The sequence below is a fragment of the Oscarella lobularis genome, chromosome 10 (genome assembly GCF_947507565.1).
Source record: "Oscarella lobularis chromosome 10, ooOscLobu1.1, whole genome shotgun sequence".
Lineage (NCBI taxonomy): Eukaryota > Metazoa > Porifera > Homoscleromorpha > Homosclerophorida > Oscarellidae > Oscarella > Oscarella lobularis.
The window spans coordinates 1,786,657-1,811,214 of NC_089184.1; the positions used below are offsets into that span (position 1 = coordinate 1,786,657).

At 48.3% G+C, this 24,558-nt stretch overlaps 9 protein-coding genes across 36 annotated transcripts; 2 read left to right on the forward strand and 7 right to left on the reverse strand.

The window, feature by feature from the left end:
• Window positions 1–8: 8 nt before the first annotated feature.
• Window positions 9–1,571, reverse strand: LOC136192530 (ubiquitin-associated protein 1-like; the record flags this gene model as incomplete). 2 transcript variants are annotated; one of them, XM_065981176.1, is given in 6 exon segments in its annotated part: window positions 9–107; window positions 168–350; window positions 415–606; window positions 667–1,245; window positions 1,302–1,354; window positions 1,411–1,571. In XM_065981176.1, coding segments are annotated over 6 exon segments (1,158 nt in total), but the record flags the coding sequence as incomplete, so codon positions are not given.
• A 692-nt stretch (window positions 1,572–2,263) lies between these two features.
• LOC136192400 (D-glutamate cyclase, mitochondrial-like) lies at window positions 2,264–10,518 on the forward strand. 16 transcript variants are annotated; one of them, XM_065980992.1, is made up of 13 exons: window positions 2,264–2,517; window positions 2,583–3,052; window positions 3,470–4,425; window positions 4,484–5,252; window positions 5,363–5,441; window positions 5,504–5,748; window positions 5,816–6,157; window positions 6,207–6,719; window positions 7,008–7,467; window positions 7,516–7,573; window positions 7,635–7,954; window positions 8,012–8,105; window positions 8,166–10,518. In XM_065980992.1, the coding sequence occupies exons 1-4, from the start codon at window positions 2,276–2,278 to the stop codon at window positions 4,634–4,636; spliced, it is 1,821 nt and encodes a 606-aa protein (XP_065837064.1). In that variant the 5' UTR covers window positions 2,264–2,275; the 3' UTR covers window positions 4,637–5,252; window positions 5,363–5,441; window positions 5,504–5,748; window positions 5,816–6,157; window positions 6,207–6,719; window positions 7,008–7,467; window positions 7,516–7,573; window positions 7,635–7,954; window positions 8,012–8,105; window positions 8,166–10,518. The 16 variants fall into 16 exon arrangements, with proteins under 16 accessions (XP_065837064.1, XP_065837066.1, XP_065837063.1 ...); XM_065980994.1 differs by having other exon boundaries at window positions 4,484–5,748; window positions 7,635–7,860; window positions 7,908–7,954; XM_065980991.1 differs by having other exon boundaries at window positions 4,484–5,748; window positions 7,635–7,854; window positions 7,908–7,954.
• LOC136192397 (ATPase family gene 2 protein homolog A-like) lies at window positions 4,670–8,383 on the reverse strand. Of its 7 annotated transcripts, XM_065980977.1 has the most exons (21): window positions 8,181–8,383; window positions 8,000–8,124; window positions 7,890–7,938; window positions 7,715–7,832; window positions 7,593–7,654; window positions 7,307–7,540; window positions 7,022–7,249; window positions 6,841–6,970; window positions 6,731–6,787; window positions 6,555–6,678; window positions 6,362–6,499; window positions 6,192–6,309; window positions 6,087–6,136; window positions 5,920–6,039; window positions 5,777–5,860; window positions 5,593–5,718; window positions 5,484–5,537; window positions 5,347–5,426; window positions 5,177–5,297; window positions 4,956–5,120; window positions 4,671–4,909 (listed from the first exon to the last, which is right to left on the reverse strand). In XM_065980977.1, exons 1-21 carry the CDS (start codon window positions 8,359–8,361, stop codon window positions 4,727–4,729), a joined length of 2,547 nt encoding a protein of 848 aa, XP_065837049.1. In that variant the 5' UTR covers window positions 8,362–8,383; the 3' UTR covers window positions 4,671–4,726. The 7 variants fall into 7 exon arrangements, with proteins under 7 accessions (XP_065837043.1, XP_065837042.1, XP_065837049.1 ...); XM_065980976.1 differs by having other exon boundaries at window positions 4,671–5,297; window positions 7,022–7,252; XM_065980975.1 differs by having other exon boundaries at window positions 7,022–7,252; window positions 7,593–7,938.
• On the reverse strand, window positions 8,516–9,413 carry LOC136192405 (leukocyte surface antigen CD53-like). The gene has a single exon (XM_065981000.1). It carries the CDS (start codon window positions 9,335–9,337, stop codon window positions 8,606–8,608), a length of 732 nt encoding a protein of 243 aa, XP_065837072.1. The 5' UTR covers window positions 9,338–9,413; the 3' UTR covers window positions 8,516–8,605.
• LOC136192402 (la-related protein 6-like) lies at window positions 9,591–11,278 on the reverse strand. Its single transcript, XM_065980998.1, has 2 exons — window positions 10,708–11,278; window positions 9,591–10,518 (listed from the first exon to the last, which is right to left on the reverse strand). Exons 1-2 carry the CDS (start codon window positions 11,221–11,223, stop codon window positions 9,697–9,699), a joined length of 1,338 nt encoding a protein of 445 aa, XP_065837070.1. The 5' UTR covers window positions 11,224–11,278; the 3' UTR covers window positions 9,591–9,696.
• LOC136192399 (stimulated by retinoic acid gene 6 protein-like) lies at window positions 10,757–14,527 on the forward strand. Its single transcript, XM_065980980.1, has 18 exons — window positions 10,757–11,383; window positions 11,433–11,565; window positions 11,623–11,686; window positions 11,740–11,825; window positions 11,884–12,014; window positions 12,072–12,192; window positions 12,241–12,313; window positions 12,394–12,572; window positions 12,624–12,691; window positions 12,744–12,805; window positions 12,871–13,015; window positions 13,073–13,148; window positions 13,206–13,281; window positions 13,338–13,386; window positions 13,441–13,552; window positions 13,608–13,709; window positions 13,778–13,939; window positions 14,000–14,527. Exons 2-18 carry the CDS (start codon window positions 11,486–11,488, stop codon window positions 14,445–14,447), a joined length of 2,034 nt encoding a protein of 677 aa, XP_065837052.1. The 5' UTR covers window positions 10,757–11,383; window positions 11,433–11,485; the 3' UTR covers window positions 14,448–14,527.
• A 2,406-nt stretch (window positions 14,528–16,933) lies between these two features.
• LOC136192398 (uncharacterized) lies at window positions 16,934–19,850 on the reverse strand. Of its 2 annotated transcripts, XM_065980979.1 has the most exons (13): window positions 19,117–19,850; window positions 18,960–19,039; window positions 18,774–18,878; window positions 18,684–18,710; window positions 18,564–18,635; window positions 18,455–18,514; window positions 18,171–18,398; window positions 18,050–18,115; window positions 17,820–17,994; window positions 17,684–17,764; window positions 17,507–17,623; window positions 17,269–17,448; window positions 16,934–17,205 (listed from the first exon to the last, which is right to left on the reverse strand). In XM_065980979.1, the coding sequence occupies exons 1-13, from the start codon at window positions 19,820–19,822 to the stop codon at window positions 17,078–17,080; spliced, it is 2,025 nt and encodes a 674-aa protein (XP_065837051.1). In that variant the 5' UTR covers window positions 19,823–19,850; the 3' UTR covers window positions 16,934–17,077. The 2 variants fall into 2 exon arrangements, with proteins under 2 accessions (XP_065837051.1, XP_065837050.1); XM_065980978.1 differs by having other exon boundaries at window positions 17,507–17,764.
• A 112-nt stretch (window positions 19,851–19,962) lies between these two features.
• Window positions 19,963–21,295, reverse strand: LOC136192404 (proline-rich protein PRCC-like). Its single transcript, XM_065980999.1, has 6 exons — window positions 21,117–21,295; window positions 21,007–21,063; window positions 20,549–20,950; window positions 20,304–20,483; window positions 20,181–20,252; window positions 19,963–20,124 (listed from the first exon to the last, which is right to left on the reverse strand). Exons 1-6 carry the CDS (start codon window positions 21,258–21,260, stop codon window positions 20,038–20,040), a joined length of 942 nt encoding a protein of 313 aa, XP_065837071.1. The 5' UTR covers window positions 21,261–21,295; the 3' UTR covers window positions 19,963–20,037.
• A 138-nt stretch (window positions 21,296–21,433) lies between these two features.
• On the reverse strand, window positions 21,434–24,536 carry LOC136191697 (uncharacterized). 5 transcript variants are annotated; one of them, XM_065980075.1, is made up of 7 exons: window positions 24,468–24,536; window positions 24,332–24,398; window positions 23,963–24,269; window positions 23,278–23,907; window positions 22,795–23,224; window positions 21,923–22,738; window positions 21,434–21,858 (listed from the first exon to the last, which is right to left on the reverse strand). In XM_065980075.1, exons 6-7 carry the CDS (start codon window positions 22,518–22,520, stop codon window positions 21,449–21,451), a joined length of 1,008 nt encoding a protein of 335 aa, XP_065836147.1. In that variant the 5' UTR covers window positions 22,521–22,738; window positions 22,795–23,224; window positions 23,278–23,907; window positions 23,963–24,269; window positions 24,332–24,398; window positions 24,468–24,536; the 3' UTR covers window positions 21,434–21,448. The 5 variants fall into 5 exon arrangements, with proteins under 5 accessions (XP_065836147.1, XP_065836148.1, XP_065836146.1 ...); XM_065980076.1 differs by having other exon boundaries at window positions 21,923–22,547; window positions 22,633–22,738; window positions 23,963–24,398; XM_065980074.1 differs by having other exon boundaries at window positions 23,963–24,398.
• Between the last annotated feature and the right edge of the window lie 22 nt (window positions 24,537–24,558).

Genomic DNA, 24,558 nt, shown 5'->3' on the forward strand with positions numbered 1-24,558 from the left:
ATTCTGACCTTCTCTAAATTTAACTTGTTATTGAACAAGGCAACTTCTGCGCTATTAGCTGGGTATTTGTCTTCAATCTTGCCAATCAAGAGCAAGGCATCGAATACCTAAGCAAAAGGGAGGAGCCGTGAGAAGTGCCTTCTCCCAGTATCTTAAAGATCCCTCACGTCTTTTTCCTCGGTTCCGACCTTCTGAACTATCCGCGCTACTCGCTCCTGCGGAAATCCCATAGTCGCCGTTCTGTCCACGAACGCGCGTTGATCCGCTTTGAGCTTGCTGTACGGATTCGGCAAGACAAGACCTTCCGGTCCCCGCGAAACGAAATTGTTCTGCCTGGGAGCAGGCCGAGGCTACGACAGAAAAAGAAGGACGCGTATGATTCCGAGCAAAAGAAAAAGAAAGACTCACGGCAACCTGAGTCGGCGCGGAGGAGGCATCGACTTCATAAGGCGGCGGCAGCAAATCATCGCCGCCCACGTTGAAAGAGTCGGCCTGCTGCTGCTGTTGGGATGGATCTTGAGGTGCAAGCGAGTCGTAGGACGGAGGCTGCTCTTGACTCGGAGCTGCTTTGGCAGCAGCGGCGGCGGCAGCCGCAAACGCGGTCGGCTAAAAGAAATTCAAATTCAATTTCAAATTTCCCCCCTCCTTTTGAATTGATTATTGGACCTTGGCTCCAGGCGGAAGTCTCGTCACTTTCGGACTATTATCTGGCCTCGGTCTCGGCTTCGGAACGGGCAGCGCGTTGGGCGTCGATCGAACGCGCGGCTTCGGCTTTGGCGGCTGTTTGACGTTACAACGACCATCGGTCGAGGAGGATTCTTCAGTTTCGACGGCGGCGCCCGCGGGCTGCAATATCTGTCGCAATTCTCCCATGTCGTCGATAGTCTGAAGAGCGACGTCCTCGAAAGGCGTCGAACTCTGATCTTCGAATTCGGCGTAATTGATTTTCTGCTGGATCGCTTTTCGCGCGTCGTCGGATTTCCCGGACGCCGCCGTCGCCGTTCCCGTCAGTACAGTCGGTTGCAGTATCCCGTGCAAGAGACTCGACGCCGAGACGGGATTCGCTGCTGAGACGGGCTTTCCCGTCGCCGGGACATCGGAATCGGGCTGATCGGCAATTGCGGCGAGCGACGATCTTCTTCGGTCTTCCGCGCGTCGTATCACGTCTTTCTCGCGCTCGAAATTGTACGCGTAGTCTCGCGGATTAAACGACGGCGCGTTTTTGACCGATTCTGGTAAGCGTATCTGCGCAGGGAGGAAGCGTTCGAGAATTTTTCCGAAGGGGACCCCCTCCGACGCACCTCGTCGAGACATCCTCGCTTTACGTCGATCTTGACGCCGCGTAGGGCTGCAACTGAACGTGGAACGTTAACGCGAGTCCGTCGAAGCGACGTCGCTCCTAGGCCTTACCTCCTCCGTAAACGCTGGCGCTTCGGTCTATGCCTCCTCTTCTGGGATCCATAGAAGGAGAAGTCCTCTTTAAGCGAGATAGAGCTCGTGGAGTCGAGCCGAAGAGAATTTGGGGTCAATTCGCAATGAAGAAATGGGGTGTTTCAGGAAAGTGATGTCATTTGCTAACGCGCGTGTGTACGTTTCGTGTGTTCTGATGTCTTCCTATCCGATGCCTCCGACGCCTCCCCATCCCTATCAACCGCCAGATCGTCGACCGAGAGCCTACGCTGTAGACAGGCAAATTTCGGGTAGACCTAGCGCAAACGACTCGTAGACTCGGCAGAAAGTAAATCCTCTTCTCTTTGTAGCTGTTACATCTCACGCGTTGGACGGGGTTCCGATCGAGGTCACAACGCAGCAGCGCGTCTCGCCGGTACCTAATAAAGCTCGCCAAAGAAAATCGCGTTACGAATGCGCACTCTAGGCCCTCTCTTCAGGCAACGTCAAGGCGTATCCTCCGGACGAAACGAAATACACGGTCTGCATTCATTTACTTATTTATTTTTTAATCTACATCTTTTTTCGTTCTATTTATAGTACGACTTTACTGTGGAGAAAAGAGTCATTGCAGAGAAGGGAACAGCGAAAAATCTTGTCACCGGTGTTTGATTCAATTTTCGATTGATTGATTGATTGATTGATTGATTGATTGATTGATTAATTAATTAAGCAAGCGTGTGTACAGCACTGTAGTTTGTTTTGCAGCACAGTAAATTCAAATACACCTGCGCGAAGACTCTTGTAACGTCATACATGTACTGGTCAATCAGTCGAAGATCTCTGAGATCACGTGCACACTTAGCACCCGTACACTACAGTTCGCATGTCGGTCGATTCTTTATCACCGAGCGGCTATCGTGCTCGCTTTCGATCAGGAAAAGACTCGGGACGACCGACATCGGGTATCTGCCCGGGTCACGTGCAAGCAAACGTAGTGGTGGTCCACCGAAAGCTCGCCGACGATTTTTCGCACTTCTGCAAGCAAAACAGCGCTCCGCTTCCAGTTCTTTATCAAAGCAAAACGGGAGAAGTCGGATGCTCGCTTGCCGCAGAGAGCGATATACGGTGTGAAAAAAAGACCCGTAGCCTAATTGCTAATAATTTTAATTTGAGTGCTCCTCTCTTTATAGTACGGATCTCACCCAATACAGCATTATTCGAGATGGGGCGCTGTGCAACGAACGACCGTCGTCTCTTCTCGATCAGAAATGGGATGATCTTGTCACCTTCTATCTCGGCTGCAGCTTCAGTTTTGAGGAGTCTTTTGCCCGTCACGGCATTCCCGTGCGAAATGTCGAGCAAAAGAGAAACGTGGCTATGTACGTCACGTCGATCGAATGCCAATCGGCTGGCCCCTTTTGTACCAATCTCGTTGTCAGCATGCGTCCCATACCTCGCGATCTCGTCCCTTTGGCGGTGGACGCGACTCGGGGTCTTGCGTTGGCTCACGGAGCTCCAATTCACATAGGGGATCCGAGTCAAATCGGCATCAAAGATATAGACAAGCCGGATTTTGGAGATAGCACTAGTTTTCAGCCTGAAGACGTTCCCGTGTTCTGGGCCTGTGGTGTCACAGGCATCAAAGCCGTTCAATCCAAAGGTTAGTAGCACTGAGAATAGGTGGGACCTTAGTATAATTTTTGACCTACTTGTTGCCTGCAACTTGTTGCGGCACTTGCGGTTCAGGCGCATGTAACACTCGTGCATAAAAAGTAGAGTTGACGGGAACGCCCATTTTTGACCTGCAAGTGTCTGCAACTCGTTGCGCGCGAGCGGTGCTTGCGGTTCAGGCGCATGTAACCCACACGTGCATAAAAAGTAGAGTTGACGGGAACGCCCATATATACTCCCTACGGCACCGTTGACGGAGTATATACTCTCTACGGCACAGTTGACGGAATTTTATGCTCTCTACGGCACAGTCGACGGAATTTTGACCTACTAATTTATCAGAAATGCACAGCTGCTAAGTATATAGAGGGCACGACGTTTAGTCCCTGATGTGCTGCTGTCTTAGGCGTTGACTTGGCCTTTGCTCACTCACCCGGCTGCATGTTCGTGTGCGACCTCAAGAGCGATGCTGTCGAATCGAAAGGCCTCCCGCCCGTTCGCGTCGTTCAAATCAGTTCCGCGACGCGTCCCTACGTTGCTAGCCTGGTCACCGAACGCATCGCTTCGGCTATCGACGCCGTCGAGCGGAGCGTCATCAGCGGAGTCTGGCGAAAAGGCGTCGAGCAATTGGGCGAACTCGGTCGCGGTTCGTTGCTCAAGGCAGCGCTGAGTCTGTCGCATTCGGATCGCGTCGCCGTCACGACGGGATTTCCGTGCGTCCAGTCGCACGATCCGCCGGACGAGACGGACGGTCCTTCGGGCCTTCTCGCCATCGCGAGGGCGCTGCTCGCCTGCGGCAAAACGGTTTCCGTTATATTGGATAGGAAGAATCGCTTCCTAGTTCGCGTCGTCGAGACGGCGTTGCGCGAGTTCGTCTCCGACAGAGTGCAGGTTATTTCGTATTCGTCCGAGGATAATGCCCAAAGTTTCATTAGCACGCATCGCTTTGATCATCTCGTTGCTATCGAGAGATCGGGTAAGAACGTCGACGGTCGAAATCTGACTATGACGGCTCGAGACGTGACTCATCTACTCGATCCTATTGATGAGTTATTCGAAGTCGCTCCTCGAATGGGCGTGAAGACGATTTGCATCGGCGACGGCGGCAACGAATTGGGTTTCGGGCAATTGAGAGATGCCGTCGCCAGGTTTGTCGATTTCGGTGCTCAAATTGCCTGCTGCGTTCCCTCAGATTTCCTCGTCGTGTGCGGAGTGTCCAATTGGGGTGGCTACGCTATTGCCGGTGCGCTGTATCTTCTGCGACAGTGCCCGGTTCATTTGAGATACGTGCTGAAGGGAATATGCGAGGAAAATGTTCGGTCAGGGCTGACATCAGCGCAGATGATGCCGTCTGTTGACTTGGTAAGCAAGGAGGCGCAAAGCGTTTGATCCATTGATCAGAAGTGGGTACGGTACGTAGGAGCGGAGAGTGCTGGAGTATTTCACGTCTGCTGGGTTGCACGACGGCATTGATCCTAACCTAGCGATGTCTGTTGATGGCAGAAAATTCAACGATGAGCACGCGGAAAAACTGCGTGAGATCTTGCATTGCTGCTCACTCATAGAGATGTGACGTATAGCGAATGTTTGCTGGTAGTAAAAAAGGAAGAGCAAGTGTTGAACCAACGAATTTCAACTCAGAATTATTTATTTAATTATTCTTTCATTTATTTATTAGGTGTTGTTCCCGATGTTTGGCAAAATGTTCGAATTGACGAATCGTTTCCATTGAAGTCTGAGGTAAAACGTGAGTTAAAGCGGCGTCAAAGTGCTTGGCCATGACCACGGAAGTGCCTATGTCTTCTCTCATGGCGCACAAAGCCGCCTCGCGGCAAATGGCAGCAATCTGATAAAGAGATTTGCAATAGGATGAAAGATGCAAAGTAACGCACCTCTGCTCCCGAGTAATTTTCTGTTTTTTCCGACAGGTCATCAATCTGGACGTCGCTTCCCGACGGAATTTTACGAAATTGTATTTCAAAAATGGCTCGTCTCGTTGCTCTGTCCGGCAAAGGCACGTAGACGATCTGGTCAAGCCTACCGGGACGCAGAAGAGCCTAGAAAGAGAGCGATCCAGAGAAAAATGGTCCATACACAACACTTCGGATATCACTTTGTCAATCATGTCGGGCCGATTCGTAGCCGCCAAGATGATGACGTCTTTCAGAGGCTCAACTCCATCCATTTCGGTAAGAATTTGAGAAAGGACGCGATCGCCCACGCTGCTACCGTCACTACAGAGAGTGGTGCAGCGGATTTCCTTACTAACACTGCCCTTGTTACCTTCCTCTGTGAATAGCCAGCGCGTCGATTTCGTCAAAAAATACGACAGAAGGAGCAGCCGCTCTTGCCTTTTTGAATACCTGATAAAAGGCTTAGTTAGTCTATATCACCAAACTTTAGCACTGAATCGGCGTTACTTGTCTCACTGCTTTTTCAGACTCGCCAACCCATTGGCTCAGCAATTCCGGTCCCTGCACCGTGATGACTGACTACACATCTTCAGTATCAATCAAGTCTCGTCTTTACCTTGACTGATATGAAATTGAGACCACTCTCTGTAGCCAGAGCTTTGGCTATGAGAGTTTTGCTACAGCCGGGCGGCCCGTACATCAGAAGTCCTCTCGGCGGTTCTATGCCTAGTCGAGAAAAAGCCTGCAAAAAAGTGACGTCACTCAGTAAAAGGTATAATTCTATGTGCTCAAAAAAGCACTTCTGGATGCCTAAGTGGCCACTCTATTGCTTCCTTCAGTTTCTGTTTCACGTGGTCCTGGCCTCCGACGTCTGTCCAATACACCTTCAAAAGAAGATAGTTCAATAACTGAAATACTCCGCTTTGTATTCCTCTTACTGTACCTTTGGTACGTCTACTACCACTTCCCTCATCGCACTGGGCCGAACCTGTCTGAGGCCACTTTTGATGTCTTCGAACGTGATCGTAGCGGAACCGTCTGGAAGTTCATAGCTGGCATCAATCTAGAAAGAGTCTCCGTGGACTGCACGACCACCAATCTGCACCTCACCTCACTAAAGTCAACGTCCTTCAGTGCGCGTTTCAGTGCAGCAAGAGCAGCTTTTATAAAAAGAAAAGCGGGTACGTACTCTAAGAAAGACATATTTCTTCTTACCTTCTTTGCACACAGCAGCCAAATCTGCGCCGACGTGTCCGTGTGCTAAATCAGCAATTTCTTCGAGATTGCAATCGGATAGGCAATGAGGAACGGTCCTCAAGAGCGTCTTCATGATCTATATGCACGCACCCGTCGAGCCAATCTATAGTGAAGAACGTTTGGCTCACCTGAAGTCGATCGACCGCGGTAGGTATTCCTATTTCTATTTCTCTGTCGAAGCGTCCCGGTCGACGCAGAGCCGGATCGACGGCATCGAGTCGGCTCGTGGCGGCAACGATTACAACGCGACTCATTTCGGGTTTATCCTTGTGACCAGAAAATTAAAATCATCAGTTATATGTACGTTTTGACGGTGCTCACCGATGATACGCCGTCCATGAGCGTGCACAACGTGGCAACGACTCTTTTTTCGAAATCACTCAACACCGCGTCGCGACTGGGACAGAGTGCGTCGAGCTCGTCAATCAAGACGATGGCTGGAGAGCTGACGGAAATGGAGTCAGTGAAAACATATCAATATAAAAGGTAAAACTCGCTTGGACGATGCTTCCTGGAATAGTTCTCTTAGTCTCGCTTCCGTTTCACCAAAGTATCTTTTAGTTGTCGAGATTAGATTAGGATGTGAACGAATTCTCATTCTACTGACCGACTCATTACTTCAGGCCCTTCGATAGCGACTACGTAGGCTTTAGATTCAAATGCAACGGCCCTAGCTAAGAGACTCTTTCCCGTGCCCGTAGGCCCGTGCAGAAGAACTCCGCGCGGAGGAGAAACACCTATGCATATTATTAAAAAATTGAAATTTTGTACTAGTGTTTGTTGCTTGCCTAAAGAGGAGAATAGTTTGGGTGCCTTTAGCGGAAGTTCCACCGTTTCTCTGATCTGTTGAATGGGACCCTCCAAGCCGCCAATGTCGTTGTATCCGATGGGATTGATCGTTGGACCTTGTCGGTTGGAATCGTTGCTACCGAGAATCACGTTCGTTCTGCTGCCGATTTTATATGCAAAAGCAAGCCGAGGAAGAGGAGAAGAAGGAGAAGAAGGAAGAGGATCGTCTACTGAAAATGATTATCTATCTCTCTGTACGTATCTATGGCTTGTTTATTATTTACAGTCTTGCTCTGAGTCTAGGTGAAACGAAGAGAGTTGAGTCGAAATCGAAATTTCGGATTCATCATATTCAGGCGACTTAACGGGAGTCGACATTGAGATCTGATCAGTCCAACCCATCAGCTCCTCTCCGTTCATACAACCGTTTGCCCCGTCCACGTCGGTAACCACAAATTTCCTAGGTTTGCCATAGTGATTTACCTGTACGCAGTTGCCAGGCAACAAGATTCGACCCTCTGAACAAACGCCTTGTCATACGAATGGCCAACGTAAATGTCACACTCTCACCCAAATGATACTTCAGATAGTCCAAGAAGATCTTTTCATTAGGCGCGGGATCGCCGTCCTTTCTAATAAGATTAGAATGAGAAGACAGACAGGCAGGCTCGCCAAGCTTAATTATTATGTACATCAGTGTCAGCCTGAGACTATCGGCTATCGGCACGGGACACGAAAGCTTGGCTATGCAGACTGAATCTCCAGGATCGACTTGGCAATTTTCTCGAGTAACCACCCCAATACTAACATCTACCCCCGAACGGAAGACCTGGTCAGAGTAATCCACTGATTCAAAGAACGACATACTGTCTAAAGGAACTTTAGCTACAGGCCAAGGAAACGCAACGCAGAGCGTCTATAGAGAAAGAGAGGTGGTCTCATCACATCAGGTATAACAATAACCACTCGAAGCTAACCGATCTTTCTAGTGAACGCCTATAAAGAAGTACGGGGTCTCCTATGCCAAAGTGGCACTTCTGTTGCGTCGACGGGTTGATGTAGATGAAGTCGGCTCTCTTTGGGGTATTGTCGGATAGGAGGGCTATAGTTTGCTCAGGTAATGTCTATGCGGTGTTTTGATAGCTTTTAGGGGCCCACTTTCGTGAAGTTTGCCCACTATTGCGTCTAGTATCCCGGAATGTATTGTTGATTCGCTGTTTCCTTCCTCTGCCGCTCCGTCGACGTTTGCATATCCTGGAACTAGGCAATTTGCGCGGGTCGGCGACGAAATCCACTCTAAAGTGCGTCGTTTCGACGCTTTTTTCGACTTGGGCGGCATGACAAAAACGAGCGTGACAAAAAATCTCGAACGCGCGCTAACGCCTAACGGATGAACTTGTGTCGGATTGAATGCTAATGGGCGACCTTAGCCGTAAGCTAAAGAAATCCCAAGTCATTGGAAAATAAGTATGCAGACCTACGAACGCAACGCGCCGCTTTTACCCATTTATTCAGACGAACTCAGTACAACGATTTTAGCACTCACATAAGAAACAAAACAAATGTTAGTGTCGAACAATTGCTCAATCGATTTGACAGGCGAGCCAGAATCCGAAAATGATGCCGCACAGTTCGATGCATCCCAGAGCGATTGCCGCAATCATGACGGGGACAACGTTGTCTAAGATTTTCTGCCTAATTGTCGGATAACAGCCGTCTGGATAATATTGATTGACGTTTGTGGGTGTGAACGTCATCGAGGTTGGGCATGTGAAGTTTTTGACAGCCGTATTGCAACAGGACCAGGGAATTTTGCTTCCAAAACCGGGGATGGACGCCCACTGATCGCTGCTATTGCTGCCACAGCACTTGAATGTTTTTTGAGCATAATCCCACGCTTTTTGGATGGGAACACTTGTGTTGTACTCCGACATCGACTTGGAGAGACTGCTCTCGAGCACGTCCTCGACGTCGTTTCGTTTGACGTAGCCAACTGCGCCGCCGGCAATTTCCAGTATGACGATGACGACGAGGCTGGAGGCGAAGATGTAGAGCATGCACTTGCTCTCCTTAAAAGCGCCGCAGCAGCCGAAGAAACAGACGACGACCATGATGGCACCGACGACCATGATGACGATTGGGGCGCTGAGCCACGAGAAGCCGGCGAGATCGTCGAGAAATTGACCGAATTCGACGTAGAGCCAGATGCCGAGGCCGAGGAGGGCGGTTCCAGCTGCCCATAGGAGGATGTTGAAGACGAAGATGCTCCACTTGATGCACGTAGCGCAACCGCCGAGTTCGGAGTCAGATCCCATTGCTGAACGAGAAGGAGTATTGTATGTCTTTGTTGTGGCGAGAAACGGTTGGTACTGTCTGGTTCGAATAGGAGGGGGAACCGCCCAAAGGGGGATGCGTCAACGGTCGAACTGGCCAATGGCAGTGGAAGGGTCACGCGGCGATTGCGTTTCTCACGTGATAAGAACAGGAACAAGAATGTTGGCTATACATGGACAAGGTGTACGTAGGTTGGGCGACGTCATGCGTTCAAACCTGCGGCGGCATCAGCTATTTCCTTCCCATCGTATATCTGTTTTTCTGCATATGCCTCAACACAATTCATTGCACAAGATCAACCCAGCATGCAAAAATTACCCAATCTACAAATATCTATCAATCAATCCTGAAGAGTTCTCCTTTTCCCGAATCCTCGACTTTCGTCGGGTCCGATCGGATTTCGAACGACTCTCGTCGATCGCGGACTACCGGTGCCAACCGTCAACGGACTCGCTCTCGACGCGGCAAAATCTCGCTTCATCGACGACGAAGGCACGGGACTACTGCGCGGACTCACCGACGGCGAGTAACGCTTTCGACCGCCCAACTGCGGACTCCCGTGCGGACTCGGATTCGGACTAGGCGAGTGACTCCTTGGCGGCATCGCGCCGCCGCCCCCCCAACCGCTGCCAGGACTCGAACTCAAATACTCGCCCCCGTCGTCGTTCCACGGACTTCGCGATCGCCAATTACTGCTATCCGCCGCCGTCGCCGCCGCATCCGACGAGCTATGCCCGTCGTCGGGGGGATGCGCGTTGAGCCGTTTCGACTTATTCTTCTTTCGGGTCTTCGGCGACGGCGACGGATTGAGAAGCGCCTTCGTTCGCTCCTGCTTCTTATTCACGAGCGGCACGACTTTGAGACCGGATCGCCAGTCGTCGCCGCCGACGGAACGGCACGCCTCGAACGACTGCTCCGGTGTCGCGTACTCGATGACGACGCAGCCGCCGGCGGCGAACTCCGGATGCGCGTCCTGGTGCTCTTTGATTTCGCCGGGTAAGGTGAGACCCGGTCGAAAGTAGCGAATCAACGTCACCTCGCCGAACTTGGAGAATCGCTCGCGAACTTCGTCCAGCGTCGGATCGGTGGAAAAGTTCGATACGACGATGCTACGATAGGCGGACGTCTTGTCGGGTTTCGGCACGGGATCTCTGCGTCGGACCTAGGTAAATAAATAAATAAATAAATAATAAATAAATAAATAAATAAATAAATAAATAAATAAATACTCTTACTGTACCACAGCCAAAGAGTACATGTATTCTACATAATTATTCTAGATAATAGTGTGAGGGTCCATTACTACAGTACTTAGAACTTACTCTACACTGTTAGTTACGTTACAAATTACCTTAGTTGATGATTCGCTGACTTCTAGGATGTCAGACGATCGCAGGGCTTTGCAGACGACCTGCCAATCTTTCGTCAACGCCTTTACTCTCTTGAACGAGGATAGAAGCTTGATGCTGACGTATCCCTGCTTGTTTCGCCATATGTGCTTGAGAAGAAACTTGTCCTTCATGATGTTGTCGTCGCTGAAGTAGAATTCGACTTGCTCGACGATTCTCTTTCGCAAATCGGGATCGATTTCCGTTTCGCGTCCTCCTTCCTCGCCGCCGCCGCCGCCGCCGCCGCGTGCTACGACGGCTTCGTCGAGATTTTCGCGCGAATCGTAGAACTCCTCGTCGTCGTCCGTGTCCGTCGAACTGTCGCCGACGATTGGCGCGGCGTCCGAGTGCGCCGTCGCGTCGGCGTCGCCGCCGCCCGGCGTCGGGGACCCCGCGTGGTTTTCGACGCACAGGCTGTCCAGTGCCTCTGCGAGGGAGTGCGGGTCTGTCGGAGTCGGCGGTTGGACGACGATGTTCATTGAGAAAGGAGTTACAGTATTAGGAAGTTAGGAAGTATCCGGGAGGGGAAGGCCAGAGTCCCCGGAGTAGCCTTACTTTTTTTTCAGTTTTTCGTCCGGTTTCGCGAGAGAACCTCCTATGATGCAGATAAGGCTAAAACGCTGCTTTTTTGCTGATTCGGTAAGCTACAGAAGTTTCTATGTTGATTTATGCAAATTTATGTCTAAAGCGCTCTAAAAAAGGACGATCTCACCTCAGGGGGCTCCCCTGTTCTCACCTCAAATGGATCGTCGACTCGGTAACATCCGAATGCAAGCGACCGCTACTCCGAGTTCTCTCTCCCTAAACGATACGACACTCTCGTGAGAAAACACCCGACATTCCTCTCCTTCCTCTTCACCCGCTCGCCTTCTCCTTAGGTGCACCGAAGAGAGCTCCGGTCAAATTCTGCTCGCCTTATGGGTCATCTACGCTCTTCCGGCGGTGAACAAAAGCTCCCTTTTCTAATTGATAGCCAGTTTTAGCGAAATCGGTAGATTCTCGTCCTTGTCGTATACTCTCACTTCCAAAAGCGCATTCGCCTTTGCTTGAACTGCTGCCACGGAGTCCCGAGCATATTGGTGTGAGTAGCCAAGAATCCAGGCGGTTCAATCTTTTATTTTTAATTAATTAATTAATAGGCCTATCAATCTTCTCGACAGCAAGGAGAATCGGTTTGTGTGCGTCGCTGCCTTCGGAGCGTCAGCCTCCAGCATGCTCAGCCTTCTGAACCTCGACTTTGGCTCGGTCACCAACGTTGCAGCCATAGAAGGTTCTGGAGAATTGGGCGGGGCTACGTGTGCAATGGGGTAATATCCGTGTCGATTAGCTCTACTCATTATTGCTTTCGTCGTTGTTTTGGCCATCGTTTATTCGCCCATTTTCGTTTGCATCGACGCTCCACATAAGATCAGCGGTTACGTTGTGGGCTTTATTTACACCGGCGGATGGTAATAAGTTTGGCGTCTTTTTTTTAATTGACTGAAGACGTCATTTAGGTTCGTGATTCAACTAATGTTTTTTATCCGTTGCACCGTTCTCCGTGTATCCGGTGCCAAACTGGCTGTTCAAGTATGTGGGGGGGGGGGGGGGGGGGGGGGACACGTTCGTTGTGAGAGACATACACTTTACGTCGTGTAATGATTATCTAGATTCTCGTCTTTCTTCCTGTCTTCAGTTGCATCTTCATTGTTGACATGTGGTTCCTGTACATGATCATAAAAAGCATGGTGAATGCTTGCAAAAGGAACAACATTACTCTCGTTGACGACGACAACGAAGACTTGGACAAACCTTATCAGACCGCCTATGTAGAGAAATTGCTGAAAAAGTGACAAAGCGTTATTGTTTACAGCATACAAGACAGAACGATATTTCTTAGGGTCACAGATGAGGAGGAGCCAGAACCAAAGGGATGTATGAGAAAAATTTTCTATGAATGGGACAAGAGTATGCATCAGTTTCTAATACGTCTAGACTTTGAATGAAAATGTTTCTTCAGCTTTCAAGTATCCAACCAGAATTCTTGCAACGTATTTGATTGCGGCTATTTACATTTTCCAAGTAATTTAAATACTTCAATGTGTCTGCTGCACGTGCACGTGGGGGTCTTTCTCTTTTTCTTTTAGCTCACTGTAATTTTTCTCGATGTGACGGTTTCGTGGTCTGTTTCGTTTTCCGGCTGGTTGGGAACAATTGACGTCGCCCTAATTCGAAATACCGCTCTTCAACGCATTGTGGGAGGACTGCAGAAAGTGTCATTGGCATGGATTGGTAAACAACTACTTGTTCTTTTCAATTGAAATATTTGATTAATTAATTAATTAATAGGAAGCTTTTTCACGTCGTGTCTCGTGTCGAGTTTCATCTCAGTCGTGTTTCTACTCAGAATGATGTCATCTTATAGGTAAACCAGTTTCTCAATTGCAGCAGCTTTTCTCATTCAATGGATTTTTCTATATAGAAAAGATATGAAAACGTTGTATAAGGGAGACAAGTCAATTTTGCCTGCCAATTTGCCTTCTCCAACGTCGTCTGTGGTACAGTGCACGCACTCAGTAGCTCACAAACGTTTGTGTATCGACTGTGTCGCTAGCTAGCAACGTTTAAATATTCTGGATATCAAATTGCATACATATTCTGGGGTAAGAGTTTTGCACAAGCATATTACGTACGCAGGGAATGATTCGTTTTTTTAGGCTGGTTTATTATTTTGTTGGTATTACTGATTGTCTGCCTGATTGTCGCTCTGTGCGTTTACTGGATTGAGATCGACTACAAATCGTTCCTCGTCGTACTTTACGTTCTTTTGTAAGATCTTAGATGGCATTTTAGTTTCAGTGCTCTCCAGTGCACTTTTTTCTAGAGCTCCGTGCATATTTTCTCTCGTTCTCTGGCTATTTCAATTTCTCTTCGTGAAATTTGGTCTTCTCCAAGACAAAGGAAAGAATCTGGCTTTGACAAACAGGTAGACAGTACACTGGAAAAATGCACGGTTACTTAGTTGAAAATGCCTCTCTTTTTTTCTCTCCGAAGGCGTCTCTATCATTCCGTTGGATTCTTTTTCTTCTTCTACAATGTCATGCTCGGTATTTGGTCGTGTCTTTTGCGGCTTTGCTATTCCTTGGGACTCGGAATACTTTTCATATCGCGTTTGGATCTGTCCGTGCTGCCACAAATTCTAGAGATGCTTGATCCAGGAAAGCAGATTAGTCAATGATGTAGTGGTTTACCGAAACGATTGCCTTTTACCTTCGTAGGATACAAAGTGTACGTTGGTTACCTGATAATGGACTATCACCACAGCAATCCCACGTTGGTGTCATTTGCTTACATAATTCGCAAGGCTGCCAGAAAACTCTCTCCTCAACCGCTTGCAAGCAGCCAAGATGTAGAAATGAAAAGCGAGGAGAAGGAAAAGATGCTGTCTGGCAGAAGAGCTCGCAATCGATGGTTTGTGGCTGTCACGTTGATGAGGAATCCTATCCTCAAGGCAGATCGTTTTTCGGGTGCCGAGTTTAAGCCGCGAATTGCTGAAGGCAAGGATAAAAGTAAAAGAGAGAAATCTATCGTCAAAGGTAAGAAAGATGAGGAAAGTCTTTTATCCGAGCAGGGCAGACGTCAGTCCAGTTTGCCACTCGTATCAGAAACCAAGGTGTTAGAAAACGGGGTTTCTGACACAGAAATGGACGGAGTTATAGTTTGATTACTAGTGTACTGTATATGTAAGTGCGTTCTGCTTGGTTTTGTGTGAACTCCGTCTTCCGTCAGTAGACAGTGCCGAAATTTTTGGGCATCCCCAGGAAAAAGCGTTTGACCTTCCCTGCCTCGAGTAAAGCGTTTAAGGGGAAAATTAAGCATTAGCCGGACTCAATGAACGTCCTGGAAATTCGGGCGCCAACGCGCGCCAAGCCACGTGCAAAAAATGGCGATGGTGAACGCCTCGACCATTCAAAGGATAATTCCACGCGAATTCGGCGTCAACGTCTCCCGAAAGCAATCCGAAGCACAGGAAATAAATCTAGTAAGCCGCACGCGCTCGCCGAAGAAGAGGGATCCTTTCTAATCGAAATCTCAGCGAATTGTCGCCGTGCGACTCTCGATCGCCTCCGAGAAAACCTCCTCACGCACAGCTACGGATCGAAGCAATCGTTTACAGTCGAACGGCGTCGAAATAGGGATTTTACGGTCTTGTGGGGGCCCCCAGCTAGAATTCGGGTAAGACTTCTCTTCGGGCTCTCGGTGACACTACGTATGAGAGCATCGGTGCTTTCTGGTGAAATTCGCCGATCTTGATCGATGTAATGAATGATTACGTCTGTACGAATTATCATTCATTGTATCAAACACTTACACTATGTACAGTATTTACTGTGGTTACAATTTCGAAGGCAGTTCAAGAGTTTAGGCATCCCGCTGGCCATTGCCCTCTCTTGATTAAGTAATCTGACGAGAAACGGGTTGAATAGTCTTAGCTGCGATTGTTTGTGAATCAAGTGTGGCGCACGTTTGACTTGCCCGGCCGACGTAGCACCTTGATTTTGCCCACTGAATGACTATGCACTTTGCGAACGATTCATTGCTTCTACTTTTCGTATTAGGGCATTTCCTAGCAACGCGACGATTGACGTCATGCGTTGCTCAATGTAGCGTGACAGGGCGTGTCTTGCGTACGTAGCACACATTCTTTGTCGTTTTTTCGCGTTTTGAATCGATTTTCGACAAAATTTCGTTAGTTTGTACCGGCAGAAATGCATTTGCGACCGATTCGTATAGGTTTTGGTTCAAACGACGCACCTTTTTTTGTCGTGAATAGCTGCAGTCGTTCGGTCCCAGTAGCGTATCAGTATAAATACCCAGCGCTTACATATACTAATCAGAAAGGAGCAGAGAGAGCTTGTGGCTAGGATAGAAGGGAGGATGGTGATTCTCTCCAACGAAACGACGATTCTCTAAGCTTTTTTCCCCCAAAGGGGGACCCTTCGCCCAACCCGCGAATATACAAGTCCTTATTGTTTACAATGCATTTTTACTGACGAAAGTACTTTATTATCATACGAGTTTAAAACGATACTGTGCCTTATTTGAGTGTACTGTCCGGATAGAAAATACTGATCATTGCTTCTTCTAGCTTCTGAAGACTCAGACACACTCAAGGAAGTCGTTTGTCTAAAGAACTCTTCAGGATGAGCAGAAAGTTAAAAGGCAGGTAAAACGCAGGATCGCAAAGGGGGGAGTTCTCTCGTTCGTTTTGGCCCACTTGCACATAATTAGGACTGTTAGATCGGGGGCCCAATTGACCAAGCAAAACCATGGAAAATTAAGTAGTTTACGGTTGGATCAAACTTCGTGTTGTAGAATTTTTAACTTTCTGCGCGGCGTGACTAATATTAATATTAACTCATACCGGAAGATGGTCTTTTTTGTGGGAAATTTGGCCTTCACCAACTTTTTGACCTTGTAGCGTTGTTATACTAATAGAGTAGAGTAGATCTAGTGCGTTTATTTGGAAATCCGCGAGTTGAGGTTTTAGGCAAACTGTGAGCTATAGCACACGGTTTTTGGTCGTTTTGGGTCACCTCTCCGATTCCTAATATTTCTTTGTAAAACAACGGGGATCGGTTGCCTGTTTGATCTCGCAACACCAAATTGACCTCACACCATCAATTTTGGCTGAAATTGGCAATTTTTGTAGATGTTATTATCAACACATTCCCTCCTCCTCCTCTGCCAAATATTGTTCTTTCAGCCATTCAAGGTAAAGAACTTGACTAGAATTCATGCACTACTTTTAATGTTATTTCAGTTCTCTCCTCTCCCCAACGCGTCAATCCAATCCGACGATACAGATGCAGAAAGAAGAAGACGTAGACGAAGACATCCCCTGGGGACTTGGGTCAAAGTCTCCCTCCTTGTGGGCTGGAGGTTAATATGCGCCTCCCTCCCTGGCAGCCGGAGGTTAATCCGCTGTCCCCTGGGGACTTGGGTTAAAGTCTTCCTCCTTGGGGGCTGGAGGTTAATGTGCCTTCCTCCTGTGGACTTGGGTTAAAGTCCACTGTGGGGACTGCAGTCTCAGTCCCACCGCTTGGCCAGGAGGTCAAGCGGCAGCGCAGGAGCGGCGGCGCAGGGACAACAAGAGGAGGAGGAGAAAGGAGGAGAACGAAGAGGAGGAGGAAGGATCTTCTCGTCGTATAAACATTCAGCGTGATAATCATTATTAGTGTTGACATGTACCCACAAGTCATTTTTGTGAATAAAACTAAACCTACTGGTACGCGCGTTACATTCATCCATTTAGCCACCCTGTCCTCTATCTTTTCGTTCTTGATTCTTCGACTATTGCGGACATTCGTTGGGGCACTGATGGTGCAGCTTTGCCGCTGTTCCTTCCTTGTAGCCCCACAAAAGACGACCATACTGGTACTCTGTATCGACGCCGTCCCACCGAAGGCAGCAGTGACACTCTGCACACGCACAAAACAGCCGTCTATATATAAGTGCACGACGACACCGGTCGGGTCCCTTACGTTTCTTGTGGTGCGTCCATCTGCACGCAAAATTGCTTCTCAAGTTGTTTTGAACAGGCGACTTGTTGTCGACTCTCGACATGACTCGATGGCAGAACATTCCGCGTGTTTTGCCAGCGGGAACAACCTCCCACGATGAGCGACGAGTGCACGCCATTGGCGTCACCAGGGACCTGCAACCTAAGAGAAGAGAGACTCTGCTACGTATTGTTCTCTCCCAGAGACGGAGCCACCTTACCGTCAAGGCACGTAGACCCGCTGTATCCTTTAAAGCAGTAGCACCGATCGTTGGCAAATAGACCGTTTCCGTGACACTTCGCCACGTTCATGTTCATTGCAAAATCGACGCTTTCTTCTGCAAAGAGAAAAGCGCTGAAAAATCTGACGTCAGACTCTACTAGATATTCAAATTTGCCTGTAGGAAAAAGCAATGCGTCGACTTCATCGTAAAAGTACGGAAATCCTTTCTTGCAGAACTCGCAACAGACGCACTTTTCTACAAGCCCGTTTTGATAGAGAATAAGAAGACACGCCGTCCTTATGACACATACCTCGTGGATTGTCTGCATCATAGCGGCAGTAGACATTTCCTTTCGCGAAGGCCCGGCACGATTCTTCCGTGGTCAGATTGCTGTACCACGAGCAGTGCTTAGGAAGAGCCGGAGTGGAATTGTCAGCCATATTTTGGTAGACCTTTCCGCCAATATCCGGGAGTTGCATCAGTATCTGCCGTCATAACATACAAATACCAGAAACGCATTGTGACGCGTTGCTATCTTACCCAGAAGAGTTTCCAAATTTTGAAAAGTCTAGACTCTGTGTCGCCTATCTTCCTCGTTTGATCAGCCTGAAGAAGAGAACTGTTATACGGAGTACGTGTGCCCTCTCAAAAAATTTCTTACCATGTCAGATATAACTGAATCTATTTTCGTCTCCATCGCGTCTTGACGTTTTTGGACGTCGTCCAGCGTGCTTTTGTAGCTCTCGTAGTCTGCAAGGCGAGTCTCCAGGTCTGCCACGCGTTGAGTCAATCGCTCCACTTCCCCAGTCAAGAGAGCGACCGAGCTCTTGTAGGGGCCCACACACGCATCAACCTGCTCTTTGACGAGAGCCACGATCTTTTCATCTGACTGTAAAAGCAATACGTATGAAACCTTTGAGTATCAATTGATTGACATACACTTACCATGGCATCTCGTCCAGATAACCCAGGAGGCCCAGGAGGCCCAGGAGGCCCAGGAAATCCCTGCAAAAAACACGTGCAAAAAAGTCACTAAAATAATAATTTCTATTACTCTGTCTCCTATCCCGCTCTTCATGCCACGCTCTCCTTGAGGTCCGGGAGGTCCGGGAGGTCCGACAGGACCCTAAAAAATTACTTCAAAACATATCTAGTTTTAAACAAGTAAACGCACTTGATCGCCTTTTTTCCCTCGTTTGATCTGAGCAATAGGTACGCCCGTGTAAGTATCTCATATGATCAGTTAGCAACATCGCGCTCTCACCTTGGGCGACTTTCCATTTTTAATCTCAAACATATCGTACAAATCCTCTAGCTTCTTAGCCGTGGCACTGACTTGAGATTCCAAGTTGGACGAAGAAGTAGAATCCTTCAAAAGAAAAAAAAATGATTGGTCTAATTAGTCCCGCCCAGCCAGTCGCACACGCCGGAAGCGTGACGAACAATGTACCTGTCCAATAACAAGCGCCGAAGACAATGCATGCAACCCGAAAGAGGAACAACAATTGTTCTTCAAAAAGGCTATCCCACCTGTAAAAAGTCAATCAACGGAATAAGATGAACCGCGAAAACGAAACGAAATCCAGGCGTGGACGATTCGCACGCACCTGGATTGACGACGTCGTCGATCCACCCAGCAAAGAGCGAGACGCGCGAAAAGACGCTGACATTCGCCACATTGCATCCGGCTCCGCCAAGCGTCGCGACGCCGACGACGACGACGATATCGCCGTCGACGTCGCTCGAACACGTCGACGAATTGAGTCGAACGACGAGCGGCGCGCCGACGACGAGACCGTCGCAATCGCTCGCCGACGGCACGTCGGTGCAGACGTGGCAATCGGTATGATTCGGGCAGGGGCGAAAGGTGACCGCCGTCTCCTTGATTCCGACGCCCGAGCGCGGATACACGTAGCCCGTTCGTCCAGGGCGCGTCCACGCGTCCGCGATCGTCTGCGCGTGGCGCAGCGGCTCGAACGTGGAGGGCGTGGGACGTTCGAGGCGGATGAGGGCGGCGTCCGGACAATCGCGGTCGTCGTTCGCGTAGCACGGATGGAGGAAGATTGCGCTCGCGCGTACGCGCAAGCGCTGCGATTGCGGCGTGACGATGTCGGCGGTCACGTAGCGCGGCTGGGTCTTTTCGCCCAGGTCTTCGAAGCACGAGGCGCTTGTGAGAACGTAGCGCGGCGCGATGAGAGCGCCGTCGCAGTTCGTTACGCTGCGCGAGCGGGTTCGGACGGAGATATGGACGATCGATGTGGCGCTGGCGAGCTCGACGAGCGTCCAGACGGCGAGGAGTCCAATTCGATTCATCAGTTGGAGGCTCGAAGTGTGAGGCGTGTCGTGGAGGCGGCTGTCTTATAAATATTCCAACGAATCCGGGTTCTCGGAAGGAGGGGGGTTCTCGAACTTCCGTTGGCGTCACGAGGTGAAACCAATAACGTCACTGTGACGTAATCAAGATATACATGTACTGTGTCAGTTGTACTCATTTCTATTTATATACCAGTGGCATAGAAATTTGCTATCTAAAATCCGTATTTCGATTGGGTTTGTCTTCGAGTTGCTCTCTGCGCTGACCACTGTTCTTCAAGAAGTTGCTCGCGTTCATGCGCCTGCAAAATGAAATAACCAGTGCATAACATTCAGTATCTACTCGTAGACGTATTACCTGATGGACTAGCCACGTCATCTGATGCTTCCTTCTCATATCAGTTGTTGGCATTCGGGTCAGAAATTTCATCTGAAAGCTAACGTTTATTGAAAGCTAAACGTTTCCTTTGTGTCTGCTTACGTCGGCAGAGTCATACGATTCCTGACTCAGTTTCGGTCTCGTGGGCTTCTGCTGCGTTGCCATTTTTCTTTGGAGGGACAGTCGCTCGACGATCTGATCCTGTTCGTTGACATCGACAATATTGACGGCATTCTTCTGCCCTTTCGGCTTAATCTTCTTCCCGCATTCCAACCTCTTAAACTAAAAAAAACACAAATTAATTCATTAATTAATTAATTAAACTCGTGTAACCATTTGTTTCTTACAGCCTCGTCATTTTCATACAGAGCCGGATCTACGTAGGACTGTCCCTCCTCATTCACTGAAGGATACGCTTCTCTGTATTGCTCAACGTCAGGAGGCAATTGAGGCCCAGGTGCCGCTAAGAAAGACAATGCTCCTGCTTTACTTCCTTCTGCTGTCGTATCGTCTTTGTTATTGCCAAGGGTATCGAGTGAAAAGAACGAGCTCGAGCCAATGTTGGCGTCCTCATCGTCGCTCTTCTGCTCCTCTTCTTCCGCTTTGGGTTTCTTCATGAATTGGGCTCGTAGTTGAGCGCTCTTTTCGGCCGCGTTCACGGCTCCCTTGCCTTTGTTGCCCCTCCGACCGGACACCCCGAATTGGATTGACTTGGGTTTGGGTAAGAAGGAAGCGACACCACTACCAGCCTATAGAATGAAAGAGTTGATGAAAGGAATGCCTTTGCAGGATGAAGGGATAGTACTGGAGCTTTCAGGCGTGATATCTTCTCTTGTGGCTCCGACTCGTCGTCTGAGTCCGGCTACGAAGCGTCATATGAGTGCGTTTGTGCAGTAAAAATGTTGGAACTCTAACTTGTGGGGCCGCAGGAAGACCGATTCGCACTGGTTGTCCTTTTCTCGATCGTTTCGACACAGTGGAAAGTTGAGAAATGTTGTCGGATGCTGCGGCCAATTCTTCGTCCTCCTCGTCGCTGCTACCGTAGGAAACGAGAGCCATTTTATGCACAATTCGGGACTGTCGGACTAACTTGCCCGTATAGTTGATGTATTTCCAGCGCATGTTATCACAGCGAATTCGGAAGCGTCACCTCAACTGAAAAATATGGCCAACCGCCTTAGGAAGAAAGTGGATCAGGAATTGCTAAACAGATTAGACTAACGCCAGACTGTCATTCAAAATTTGCATCAAATTTGGCAGCTGACGCCGCGATAGAAGAGCTCACAGCCCCTTACCTGTAGCCTGTAGCCCCTAGAGAGGCTGATACCTTTGGCATTTGTCGTCTCCTTACACGTTACACATGATATCATACCTCCTAACGACAGTGATAAATAATTCAAACTATTTGGGGGTCTAAGCAGTTGGTGCCAGAAAAACGCTTTTAGGATGCTAAATTGCTTCTCTCGATTGGGAAGGTATTTTGTACTAGCTGCACAGTAGTCGTCATCTGTGAAATTAACAACCTTCACTACTCTGTGAATTGGAACGCTCATAATTTCTCTAAATTTCTCTGCTATGGCTGCCACTTTTTCCTCCCCCCTGTCTTCTCGAAGGCTGTCAGATTTTGTTACAAAAGCAAAAATTCTCAACTCCTCAGCTGCAATAGAGAATAACTAAAATAAATAAAAAAGTACTGTATGACGAATGCTGTCTTTCCTTACATCTCTCTTTCTTGTCTTCAATCATAGTAATAGCCTCTTTTATGTCATCTGCAAGTCCTTCAGGAAATTCTTCTTTGACAGATAGAACAAGTATTATTGTCCACGCTGCCATCTGTTTCTGAGGCTTCCTGTGCTCTCTTCCCAAGTTGTCTCTGTAGCTTGAATCGTCCTTACTAACAGCCATTAGCATGTCAGTCTTGTCCTCAATTTTTCCATCGACTAGCTTTGAAATTAGATCAGAAAGCATGCCTTGATTTGGCAAGCCCACAAGATCAAAAAATGCGGGAGCCTTTCTTCTTTGATCACGTCTGAGTTTGGCGTACATATTCTTAGTGTGATCATACTTAGTTAACTTCCTCGTTTTAGTTTCGCCCGTTGAAGCTCCGACCTGCGCGATTTCTTCATAATCAGCTTGCGGATCGGTAAGGTTAATGGCATAATTGAATGAGTTGACGAGGGAGGACTTGCCACACCCGGGTCGTCCCAAAATCAGGAACTTCTGCCCGTTGAATCCTTCAATGAGATCCTCACGTAATTGAGAAATCTTTCGTTCAATGGGGAGAACCTTCCGAATAAAAAGCGACATCAGAGATCCCATTTTGATTTCTCCCTACACGTCAAATCCCTAAATAGATACACACGAATATACTCAAACGAGAAAGGAAAGTAGATCGAGCATGCAACGCGTCGCAGCTAGACTTTGTACTCGCCTTACTGACTGCTCCTGGGAGGTGGTGTAATGAAATAAAACGTGGTGGGAATTGCTTGTCTTTTTGATTACGAGTGCCACGTGATGATAGACCAGACAGTGTTCACCTACGCGCGTACTCAGGGTTATGGCACCGCACTTCAAGTGAAGCCGCCAACTGTACCTTTGTTGGAGTCTCAGCCGCCAAAAGAATTGTTTTTCGAGAACCCCAAATCTGTCATAAATGTATTCTAGTGTGAATGACACCATCGACGCGCTTCATGCAGTTTGATAGTGCATATTGATAGCTGCACAAAAACGCTGTTATTTGCTTTCCAGTGATTCAAAGGGATCTTGGCAGTTGGCGCCAGATAGAATTTTTGAAAATGCCCTTAAAATAAAAAGCTGCTTTTGCTGATTAGGACGGTATTTCATAGTAGCATCGAGGTAATCGTCGTCATCGGTAAAATTAATGATCTTCATTACCCTGTGTTTTGGGGCCCTCAAAGTCTCTCTAAAACTCTCGGTTATGTCATCGATTTTTTGACTCCTCACAGATTCATCTTTCAATTTGTCAGCTTTTGTTATGAAAGCAAATATCCTCAAATCTTCAGCTGCAATAAAAACAAGAAATAAGCAGTGAACGTTGAATGCTGTCATTCCTTACATCTTTCTTCCAATTCCTCGATCATACCCATAGCCTCTTTTATGTCATTTGCAAGCCCCTCAGGAAAGGGTTCTTTAGCAGATAGAACGAATATTATTGTCCAAGCTGCCATATGCTTCTGGGGCGTCCTGTGCTCTTTTCCAATGTTCTCTCTGTAACTCGGATCATCTTCACTAACGGCCGCAAGCATATTGGTCCTGTCTTCAATTTTTCCGTCAGCTAGCTTTGAAATGAGATCGGCGAGCGCGGCTTGATTTGGCAAGCCCACAAGATCAAAAAATGCAGGAGCCTTTTTTCTTCGATCGCCTCTAAGCGAGACGTACATTTTTCTCCTGAAATCGTACTTCGTCAAGCTTTTCGTTACGGTTTCGGTTGAAACCTCGCCCGCCGAAGAAGCTCCAACCTGCGCAATTTCTTCGTAATCAGCTCGAGGATCAGTAAGGTTAATGACGTAATTGAATGAGTTGATGAGGGAGGACTTGCCACACCCGGGTCGTCCTACGACCAGGAACTTTTGTCCATCAAAGTCTTCGATGAGCTTCTCGCGGACACGAGAAATTTCCCTTTCAATAGGATTTATGTTTCGAAAAAATGACGAAAAGGCATTTCCCATTCTTAATATTCCTTATCCTGGCCCGAGAAGTCAATCAGTCCACGTATTATCGCAATTATTGAGACTCTTTACCCAAGCAGGGAGACGAGTGCAGCTTGCAAGGTAGACTCTGTTTACACCTGCCAATCGCAGGGAGGCGGTGTAATGAAATAAAAACGTTGTGGGGAATCGCCAGTCTTTTGATAGACTATCCGAGTCACGTGATAGGGCCTCTCCTAACTTACATTGCAGGCCAAGTCTGCTGGTATAGTAGTGCATTGACGAGGTGTAGGTAAATGCCGTACCATTGTCTTGCTCTTCTACGCAGCGTGAGAGCAGTTCCAACTGCACGTGACTCCAGTCGCACGTGATTCGAATCGACAAACGATCTGCTTTGCACCTAAATCGGCAAAAAATGCATCACATTCTGCTTAGGAAGCAGTGTCAATGAGCCAAGCATACGCTGGATGACAACAGAAATGAGCTTGTCGCATTCCATCCAGGAAAAGGCGTGGCAGGCAGAGGAGTTCTGTTTCACAGAATTGAAAACTGAATTAGATTGACGCCCGCTCCAGTGTCAGTCACAATTTGATCAAACCTGGCCGATCGTTCATCAGTCCCAGCCGTAGTGCCACTGGCACGACGTTCACCTAGACCGGCATTTGACCGCGATCGCCTCTCAGGCTTAG